This window comes from Varroa jacobsoni, unplaced genomic scaffold (assembly GCF_002532875.2).
Source record: "Varroa jacobsoni isolate VJ856 unplaced genomic scaffold, vjacob_1.0 scaffold_605, whole genome shotgun sequence".
Lineage (NCBI taxonomy): Eukaryota > Metazoa > Arthropoda > Arachnida > Mesostigmata > Varroidae > Varroa > Varroa jacobsoni.
Window position 1 is genome coordinate 16122 of NW_019213507.1, and position 10821 is coordinate 26942.

Genomic DNA, 10821 nt, shown 5'->3' on the forward strand with positions numbered 1-10821 from the left:
TTGTATTGCTAAACTTGCATAACAATCCTTTTGCCTAGAAAAGCAATAAATAAACATAAGTGTATGAAACACTTGGCGAAGTTAATGCAAATGCTTAGAATCTTTTAAAAACTAATGAGATTTGCAGAATCAAATTTAGCAAAACACAAAGAAGTGTTTTTATCGCTCTATGTGCACCGTACTTCCCACCGTACTCCTGTAGAAACAGACAAGACACCGCCAACGCTGCCAAGAAGAAACTTCGTAGTAACATTGTTATTGATGCCATATCGCTATTGCTCGACTCCACCGAAATGGGCACGTTGATTTTGTCCAATATCAAAAAACATCAGACACTCTACTGACGCGTTGTTATCACACAATCTGCTGGGGTTCAGCTGTGTATCAATTTGCCTAGTGAATCAACTCCGTTGACTCGCATGACTCAAGATAGGAACGTCCATTCTGAAGATGAGGCGCTGGAACGGTAAGACAGTTAATGTGACAGGATACTTAATACAAATGCCATACCATACTACGATGTGCACGTGTAGTCCCGGTTACTTACAGGAACGAGGAAGGGCTTTAGTTCGGAGATAGCATGCGCCATCCGACTATAAGCCTCGGCTGGAGGAGCGAACGTGGTCACCTCGACGTGCAGATCCTCATGAAGATGTGAGTATTTTGGGTCCGATAACTGGCGTAATTCTTCTTCCTGAAATTAACATATATAATATAATTCTTCCATACGGTAGATAAGTACATAAATGTTTATATTCGTTTTGACAGCCATATATCGCTGTTATTACGTGTTACGGCCTTTTTCTCCCCTCTATCTATTAATAAAAAGTCATCGTCAATCGTCAATTTGCGCTGTTCATTCCCCTCCTACTTGTTGCGGTTACCTTGGCTTTATCGCGGAACGATCCGCGTCCGAGGATGGCCATCTTCGTTTGTGTCTCCTCTTGTAGCCTTTTCAACGAATTTCCCTTGGGTCCAAGAAGCTTTCCAACAAAGTTAAACTGTAACCAGACAAAGAAAACAGTCAGAAAAGAGCTAAAGCCATCATAGATTTAGTACGGTAGACTAACTTCGCTATAGCACCGATAGCATTTGCAGCCGTGCAGTCAGTTGTCAGCTCACTGACGGTATCTTACCCACAGTGTTTTTGCGTCACTCTGGGCTCCCATCGACTCTGGGGCAGGCCAACTACCTCAACAAAGTCGAAGTGCGCTTATCTCCCATGGGAGTATTTCCATCCTGAATGTTTACAACACACGTTGTATGTTTCTATGCATGGCATTTCTGTCTACCTATCCGCTTAGCTAAGCGATTCTGCGCTTCAAAAGCGTTTAGTATTTATCCTCCGTCTGGACTTTTCGACTCATGCGTGTGCACCTAAAGTAGGTATGCCTTTGTATAATGATTTTATTTGGTTAGGAAATGCTGTAAGACGTTAAATTTTCTTGAAGGCGCGGGAACCTTATTTGCTACAAAAATTGTCCGGGGAAGTGTTGCAAAGAAATAAAGATTGAACCTTAAAAAAATTAATACCCCCACCAATAAATACACTATTGCTGCTTATTGTACCAGCCTAGTATGGCCACGGCAGCTTTGATATACTCGAGCGGCTATGCCCACTGCGTGATTGATAGCAAAACATATACGCGACCACAAGCCTCGCGTTGGTAATTATAACGGACAAACAGAGTGCCACAACCTTTTATTGTTACGTTGTTCGAGCCTTATCTGATGCCTGGCATTTAGAACTGTCTAGTGAAGTTTTTATTTAGTTTATATGAGTATGTTGACAGTTTGAATGCTGTGACGCACAGATAAAGGCATTACTAACAACAGAAGATATAGTTTGAAGACGGAAAAGATAAGTGCCACAATGGCTGACATCGATAATTCTGTACTACTGCAGACGCTAATGAAGGGAGAAAAAACAGAATTTTTGTGACTGCGGTTTTGTTTCCTTCAAAAGGCGAATGGGTTTCGTGAGCTGTGGCACGTAACTGAATGACACAGAATCAACAGAAATTTCAGGAAATCGTCTCTTTTTTATTAAACGCCCCTGTCATGCCCCCACCCCCATATGGTACCATGCCCATATCCAAGAACCTTTTTAAATCATTGATTTATTTTTTATATCCTTATGGTTTGCGTAATTAGGTAATACTTCGAGCGAATTTCTATACCGTGACAACAAGGTCTCTTCCATTTCCTCTGGACTTGCACTGAACCGTGTGAACTGAAGGTGACAAACTGAACAGAGGTTCGCATACAAATAAACACAGGTACACATACAAACACACACACCTCATCCATAACTTTAAACAAAATTCTCCAGTGCTATGTACCCAAATCATAAAGCAGTACATAAATAACGTGAATTGCATCACGTTTCGCTCTTACCTAGTCGTTCCCTTCTACCAAGCATCTCAGTCGCTCATTTTTAGATTCAGGGAGGTCGGAGGTTGAATCTTCGCATACCAGCCGCTGTGGATTTACTAGCCGAAACGAAGACCCACTATTTTTGCCCATTGCTACTGTGATGCTCTTTGCCTGGCGCCACCGTGACCACCGACGCTGTTGCCTGTGCAATGGGTTCGCCTGACAGAACGTTGGTTCCGCTCAGCGAGATCTGATGACCCTGCACCACGTGTTCGAAAGTATACCCTTTATTAGCGCAGCAGTAAACACTATAGCAGTTATTTTAATCTCTGTTATCCCTCCTGCCCCAAAGGTTTGCCGGCAAAGGGCTCTAATGCCAGCAAAAAAAATCGAAGCTGGCTATTGGCTTCCCCTGTGCCTCTTCATGCAGCTTGGCTATTCGTATTAGCCTGAAGCAGCTGTGTAGATGGATTCAAGAGAACTCATACGCTAGGCGACGTGCTCAGTGAATGGTTCGTGGCCAATATCATATTTTCGTTAACTATCATCTATCATGAGCCTTGGTGACTCTGCTGGTTCAATGACGACAAGGAAAGTTGGAGCTTGCGCAAATCCCTGTGCTAGCACATTGGTTCCACTCCGTTTGGTCGTAGGCCGAAGACGGCGGCCGCGGCCAACAATAGACGCGGCAGGAACTAAGTCAGTTGAGGAATGTCTTCTTCAGTTTGAACCATCATATTAGAACGAACCTGCTTTTGCGCTTTACCTATGTCTGATATTGCTTTGGACTCGACAACCAAGCAGGTAGCTGGCTTAGAAGTGACATACTTTCTCTAATCCCCTGAGTAAATCATCTTGCAAACAGGGACTGGCGGGTGGAAACGTGTGCGCGAAAATCTGTTAGCTGACCCAGCTACCAGGGCTCGTGGTAGGTTCTACGGGGGAGTAGACGAGCGACCGGGGTATTAAGGAAAAATGTGTACCTCTCAAATGCCGGGTAATCAGCCTGGTGTAATGCTTGAGCTCGCTCGAGTATACGCTGTAGACCACTATAGTGAATTTAATTCACATAGAAAATGGGCTAGCTCACGGTAGCTAACGGCGATTTGTTTTTTGTTTGCGTAGTAGATTGTCAACGCCAACAAGGATTCATCTAACGAACGAGTGAATTACCGCTAATGTATGCCGCGTCTGGCGTGAAGATCATTAAAAACATTGAGGCAAATCGCCATAGAGAGGTTTCGTCACACATTCTAAGCAAGAAGCACGTTTTTGTGGGAAGCATCGTACACAAACCGTAAAACGTACAAACGTACAAAACGGAAGTAGTCAAATTTTACTTATTCACCTTTGCTAGTAGTAATTAAAACAACACAATATTCCAGTGAATATAAAAAGTAATTTGAAATCATTCAAAATAGTTTGCGTCACATCGGTTATACGGGTACTGTTGAGCTTACTATACTAAAGACTATCCTAAACATTCTAAATATGTTACCAAGCGGCAACGAGCGACACAGTCTATATGAAAATTTCTCCCATATCTGGGGGGTCCTACATGTATCGTCAGGCTCGCGTCTCAATTTCCTACAGAGTCTGTGGTGGAATCTATGTACAATAAAGCGAGTGACGATGTATCTATTTAGGCGATTCGTCTTTTTTCGCTCAGTCCTTATTTAGTCCGAAGTGACATTCCTAGTTAATGGTTGATCTTGGAAGCGTTCCTTCAGGAAGGCTCAAAGAAGGTTTTCCGACAGTAGTGACGAGTAAATCAAGAGAGACGCGAGGCAAATCAAAGCCACTACAGAAGGTTTTGACACAATTTAATTGTTCAAGGTTGTCCATTAAATGATCTTTTTAAATGATGTTTTTTTATACGTTGCGATCTTGAGACCTGATAAGTTGAAAGTGGTTGCAAAGAACAGCTGATAAGACAATTTGACTGTGGCCAATGCTGCTTTCCTACATCTTTTGGCTACACTGTCAGTGGAGTGGAACTTCTGCCGTTCGCAAAAAAACAACCTTAAGCACAGAAACACATTAAGATAGATGACAGGCACCCTGGTGTAGGCCTGTGGCCGCTGTCCTGCTTTCTCTTCTAGGCTTCGTCGCCCCCATCTCAAATGCGTGACTGCCACATGGTGCCGGGATAGAGCTATACCTGGAGCATGTTAGATCCGTAGATTAAGTCAGCCCTATACAAGGTGACCTCGACTGCCTTCTTCGTTTATCAGGAAGGCCCTTCAGTAGGATGAAAAATAAGAATGAACTTGAATTGTTGCTTTGAGCCAGGTGGAAGGTGAAAGTCAATGGTTACTTTCCGTTGTCAATAGCTATTGTGCTTTCCCGTCGAATCGCAACGAAAAGATCGAGCACATTTATAGGAACAACGACCTTGGTAATCGTCAGCATTATTTTATCCCTGGGGGTCAAATCAAATGCTGCCTTGAATTCGACAAACGTCACGTATAGCAGATTACGCGGCGTGACCAATGGTCACTTGACGTCAGCCACCAGGATTCTGCAGGTCGTTTCTGTAGAGCGATTTCTTCGGAACCCACAATACTCCGCTGGGTTGGCATGAATGCTTTCCAAGTAGTTGTCTTTCAGTCAGCAAACCAGAGATCAGCTTACAACAAACGCTCTTCTTCGGTACCTTCTCCCGTGATAACGGTGCGGTTAAGTTACCCTTCTTTTAGGGATTACTAACGGCTTTGCAGCTCTATACTGGGCCGGAAATGTACCAGTAAGTATTCATTAAAAAGTGCCATTCGGCATGGTGTCACATTGAGACGTTCGTTGCGAACCTTATATGGATCAGCGGCTTTTTTTGTTACGTAGGTCTCAAGACCCTGCAATGGCTCCCGCAATGTAGTACTTCGTTGAAAGATATTGTGTTGTATTGATATATACTTCTCTTTTCAGGCTGCGGCGAAAAACGGCACGAAGCGTGGTATCATATGCTCTGGACGGAAACGTCTCTGAGAAATGATTTATGAGAGTTGAGGGGCTAATCGAGTTAGCCGCCGAGGTGCAGTAATGCACTACCCAATTTCTATGGTTTACGTTCTGCATCGACGGTCAAGCGGCAAGGTATTGTTGTCTGTGCGACGAATACGGTTTTCGATAGATCGCCTTAAGAACGGGGCCTAAACTAGAACCTGGACTGGATTTCTGGCACAGGTTTAATATGCCATTTGAGCCCTCCGGATAAGGCTGGAAGTATAGTTTAACCATAGCCTATGCTTCCGAGGTGGGGGGCCGAAGAGGCTGTATTATAGACTAAAGGTTTTCAACCAGATGCTACATTTAAGTTTCGGCATTCACCGCGTCAGGTATAGGAAGAACTTTGTGGCTGCGTTCCAGGAACTTGCCTACAATCAGGTGTCATGACGGAGGTTGGCGTTTGATACTCCATGCGGGTGCACCGTGGCGATTGATGCCTATCGATATTGGCATATGAGCATGAATACTCGCATCCCGTTGACAATGAATGATTCTGACCCTGAAAGTTAACTCAATCGCTCTCTACGCAAGTCGCAAAAGTATAGATCACGGAATTTTCTGTTCGTTTCAGGAGGGCGAGCCAGGAGGGCGAGGGGTGAAATTTACTACTCCGCTACTGTAGTCCACGAATGTGTCTAGAAGGACCGTAGCGCGGCTCGAGCTCGCTCGGTCTAGGCAGGTGTTGAAGTCACTGGCGGTGAGTAGAGAAGAGGCAGAATTAGAAGAAGTTTGTCAATGCTGCGAGAACCTATCACAAAGTCCTCGACGTTTAAGGCCGATCTGAGTAGTTGACCGTAATCCAACTGTTCGGCTTAATTCTGCCTTTTCCCGTCGGCGATTCTTTAAAGGTGGCCTTGTTTGACGATGATTCGTTTTTTGACGCTGATCCAGTGGCCGCAAAGTTCGACTCTAAAAGTCCAGTTGAGTGCTGCGGTCATCGATGGTGGTTGAATGAACATCTTTTAGCTTTCGCCCCGCTAGGTTGTAGGAGTTCCACGCACGAAGAAGGGTATAATTCTGTCAATGTTGTTAGCAACCTTGCCGGCCACCTGACTTCTATGTCTGGACCGTCCACTCTCGACGAGCGGACGCTCTGATATGGAGAGCAAAAAAGCCGAATATTTCTTGACTCGTTGTATTTGTCGCCTTGCAGTTCTAGCCAAAGAGGCAAACGCAGAGTACATGGTTTCATGGAAATTGACGTTTTTGAAGAGTTCCCCACCCCACTGATTTATCTGTCCTATCGAAATTCCATGCATTTATGATAACCAGCCTATAAAAAAACCACAACTGGCCCGTCAATGCTGTTTATACTTCTCCACTTTGTACATGACACTGTCGATGTCCATGTTTCGAGCCGCGCGAACAGCTTCTGGCGTCTTCTTAGAAAGGATCTCTTGTGACGACAAAGGGCCCGAGTCATCGGAAAACATCTCCGAGATGTCTAGCAATTCAGGGCCGGCCGCTGTCACCAGTGCCACATGCCTCTGTTTCATTTGCCCTTGCAGCTTCATCACTCGATGATACAGGAACTTTGTATTTGATTCATTGTCCAGCGCACTTGTCCACTCATTTCAAACTGTTCTATTAACTAGTCTGATGCTGGCACTAAGCATGCCCTTATAAACCATTTGCTTGCTGGATCGGATCATCGCTGGTCTATAAGACAATATGCATTACTCTGTTGCACTTCAAGTGACGTGTGTAAACATTACCTTACTATCCATTGTTTATCGTTATTGCTATTTAAATAAAATGTAACACTTTTACAGCTGGCCTGTGTTTGTTGTTAGTTCTGTTGATATTGCGCCTGAACCGTGCTGATTCATGTCATTTAGTCGTGTAAAATCTAGCCGGAATGGCTCGGGTGCGTGTCCATGAGTGGATTGCACTTAAGCGACACAACCTAGGTCACAACCTTGCCAGTCACTCTCCTAATTCGAAAAAATAAGCTCGCCTTTGCAGGGTCAATTAGGATAATACCGGGTGTTTTCGGTATCTAAGAGTGTACGGGTTGAAGTGGACTCGATTAATACCCAAGACGCATAGGAAGGCTCAATAAGCCTCCGTATAGAGTGACGTACGCTGAAAATCATACACTCACGGCCAAAACAGCTGACGGCCATTTGATAACTCAATTCAATAATGGTGGGCGGTGGATAATATTTTTCATATCAATCCCATGAAATTGCGATTGGCAAAACGATGGCTTAAGTAATGAGCATTTTTTTTTTTTACAAAATTACATGTCTAACGGTCGTTTATAGCTAGCTGTAGTGGCCGGCTTTTTTTGCTAGGCTGACTGAATATCACTATATTATTAAGTTTGAGCAACGCACACGCTAGCTTAACATCGAACAAAAATATACGCAGATGAGCATCACAGAACAAGCCTAAGTGTTCTGTCTAGACACTAGACAATTTTGACTGCGGAAAAAGCAAGCCAAATTTAATCTCTACAGATGGCCACCTGATTTTAGACGTGGTTTTCCATGAGCTGTAGCTGTTAGTAATGTAAAAAATTCAAGCAATAGTGCTTTCAAAAACAACATTCTCCTGCTGGAGCTGTTGTCCCAATAGTGCAGATTTGAGTGGGATGAAACAGTAAACTTCGAAGAGTGTCTACCAAAGTAGTACATTATTCAGTAAGCCATCAAGCCTTCTTCGCTGGCCTAACATCAGCCTTAGCCTTCGGCTGACTCCAACCTGCGTTATGCACTTTGATAAATGCAGGCAGCGATTCTACTAAGTGACGAATCATGAGACCTTCGCTGGTTAAACAGCATTTCGACGTCGAAGAAACGAATTCTTCGTTTTTCCTGATTTCATCGAAGTCTATTTCGTTTACAGTCCACGTGAAGGACAGGCCCTAGCCTGTAACCGAATTCAACTACCCACTTACCCAGCTGAGGTTTCGATCAATCGACATCTCCTGCTACCTCATAGAAATTTCCGTGATCGCTTTCCAAAGGTTGGGCCCTGTTAGCCCATTAAGTGTTCGCCAAGTCTTAGTGTACCTCAGACCGTGCTACAAGATCCGTTAAATTCTAACATCAGGTCCTATCAATAAGATCGAGCAAAACGTACCTCTGTTGGGCATAAGCTAAGCAGCCAGTACACATAAGGGTACACAACTTCCAGCAATATGAACAGCTGTTAAATAAACGGCTCTTCAAAGCGACAAGATGTAACGATTTACGTTTTATTTAGAAATTAGATCTATTCTTTTTCTGCATGATTTTGTCGTAGTTTTTCCTTTTTTTCATGATCTGATAGCTAACTTGTCATTTCTGTTTGATCTTTCTGTTCATAGATGCTAAGGACCCATAGCTACTTTCCCCTCGCTTGCTCATAGAGTTTTGTCTCCTATAGCACGCCTTTTTCCCCATGCATCTCTATGATGATATGCCGTTTTTATTCTCGTCATTGCGATTTTTCAGCACATCGCCTTCCTCGACGCCAGCGGAGTTTCACAGGCAGACAAAAGATACTGAAATTTGAGTTCTGCTGTAAATCCCAGATTTTGTTACTGCTGGCAGATAATGTTTTGTCTATCTCATTCGGGCGGTGGGCATAACAAGGCCAATCCGTCGATCTACCGCGCAGCGCATATTCAGTCTAGTTCTGTTTCATCGCTTCGATGAGTTCAGGACGAAGGTGGATCCTTTGTTGTTTCTTTCACCCTACAACGCTTTCCGATGTCACCATACCACTGTGTTCTTCTGATATCGTCGCCGGGTCTTCTGATCCTGCTACAATCAGGATTGAAATAGGAAAGCGCTGCATCGGTATTTATGGAGCCTTGTAACGATTTCTGCTGAGCAACTTCTTGCCTGTTTTTTTCTAAATCAACGATATCATGAATGTTAAACGTAGAGAACGACAGTAGTTCTGCTAGCCTACAATAAACAGTTAGGCTTGTCAGCCCCCCAGTACCTTTGCTTTTCGGATAGGAAGCACCGCCAAGTAAGTAGTGACCTAGATTAAGGAGAGTAAACGAATCTGAGGCCGACCAGGAAACAAAAAAAAGCTTGATCGATAAAGGCGATTTGAGAAAGTAACGCACAGATCAACGGAGGAAAGTCGTCTTCTTGAATAGTTATTATTCCCAATGAAATATCGCTCAAGAAGCAAAACCATCTGTGGTAAAATGGTACTCGAAAAACAGATGCGTTTGGTGGCCTATCAACGAACCCAACTCAATCGTGGATTTGACGAGATTTTCCAATGCAGGGACTTGATGAGATGACGATACGTTTCATGAGCTAGCGTAATTGCGTGCTACGACATCACCCTAAAAAGCGAGGCTGATCAAAAAAGTGATTTCGACAAAAGGTACGATTCAACCCATTAGATCGCATCCTTTCGTGAGACTTGAGTGTATTTAATAGATCGATTATAGCATACAAAACGTTGAAAACAGAACACGCACGCCACGAACAGATACGAAACGGCCCGGGTTACGAAAAACGCACAGATGGTGCCCTTCACAAAGGTGGGTAGCAAATGCAATAAACAAGCGTATGCTGCTTTCGAACTTGCCTAAAATAGTCCATATTTATGGCTCCGAAATTTCGGTGCTTACCGTGAAATAATATTTATAACACTTTATCTAAAATGATTTACAAGATGTCATTATCAATGTATATTGCAATTATGTCGACAAGTTCTTGTAGTATAGCTTGACGATCCTCTTTTGTTACTGTATCAGGTGCTCGCAACCTTTTATCCAGTGCTACCTAGTTGTAGTATGCGAATTATATTAATTGAAGCAAGAGCGACTATTAGGCCTTGGAAATTTCTCTATGTTGCTAAGGAAAGCCATAACCCACATTGGCGCATAAGATAGGTCGCTATTGCAATTGAACTTTGAGACGACGCCTAATTAGGATCCACTGCCAGTGTTGGACGTTATGTTAGGTTAGATGGCGCCGGGCCTTCCTTCTATACCAGGCAAAACAAGCGGTCAAGCAAACCAGCAAAGGCTGCCACTTCTAATGCTCGTTTTAACTGAATTTTTAAATTCTCGCGGCATCCTTCGATTAGAAATTTTCTTATGCTTGAGTAAGGCTTGTCCGACCTAACGAGGGCCAGCTTTCACGACCTTTCGAGCCATCATTTCATTAAGAGCAGTTCTCTTTTTAAGCATATAGCAAGCGGTGGTCGCGACCGTAGTTAACTTAGCATATTATGGCACTAGACACACCCAAGTCAGTGGAAGGAAGACTAACTGTCTCTTGAGAGATTGCCCCATGATTGTCCAATTCTCTTTTGTAACTCTCGTTTGAAATTTGTCAGTAGGACACAGTACTAAACGGAAAATAAAGACACTCGGAGGAGTAAACATATCGCCATATAAGTCCAAACAGCAGACGTAGCTTGGCCGTGCACGAAGCAACACATGCAAAGCTGTATACAGGAACAGGTAGGGAAATTCTC

The 10821-nt window shown here is 43.6% G+C and overlaps 1 protein-coding gene across 2 annotated transcripts in view; it reads right to left on the minus strand.

Annotated features, from left to right (window-relative positions):
• LOC111261876 (uncharacterized) overlaps positions 1–10821 on the minus strand; it is a 68959-nt gene that overhangs the window by 15432 nt on the left and 42706 nt on the right. For both annotated transcript variants that reach the window (XR_002681261.2, XM_022835713.2), the window contains exons 3-4: positions 885–1001; positions 548–694 (exon numbers count right to left, since the gene is read on the minus strand). Coding sequence is in view for 1 of the 2 variants with exons in the window: in XM_022835713.2 (XP_022691448.1) it covers positions 548–694; positions 885–1001 (264 nt within the window). In the remaining variant the exon portion in view is untranslated. The remainder of the gene's footprint in view (positions 1–547; positions 695–884; positions 1002–10821) is intronic.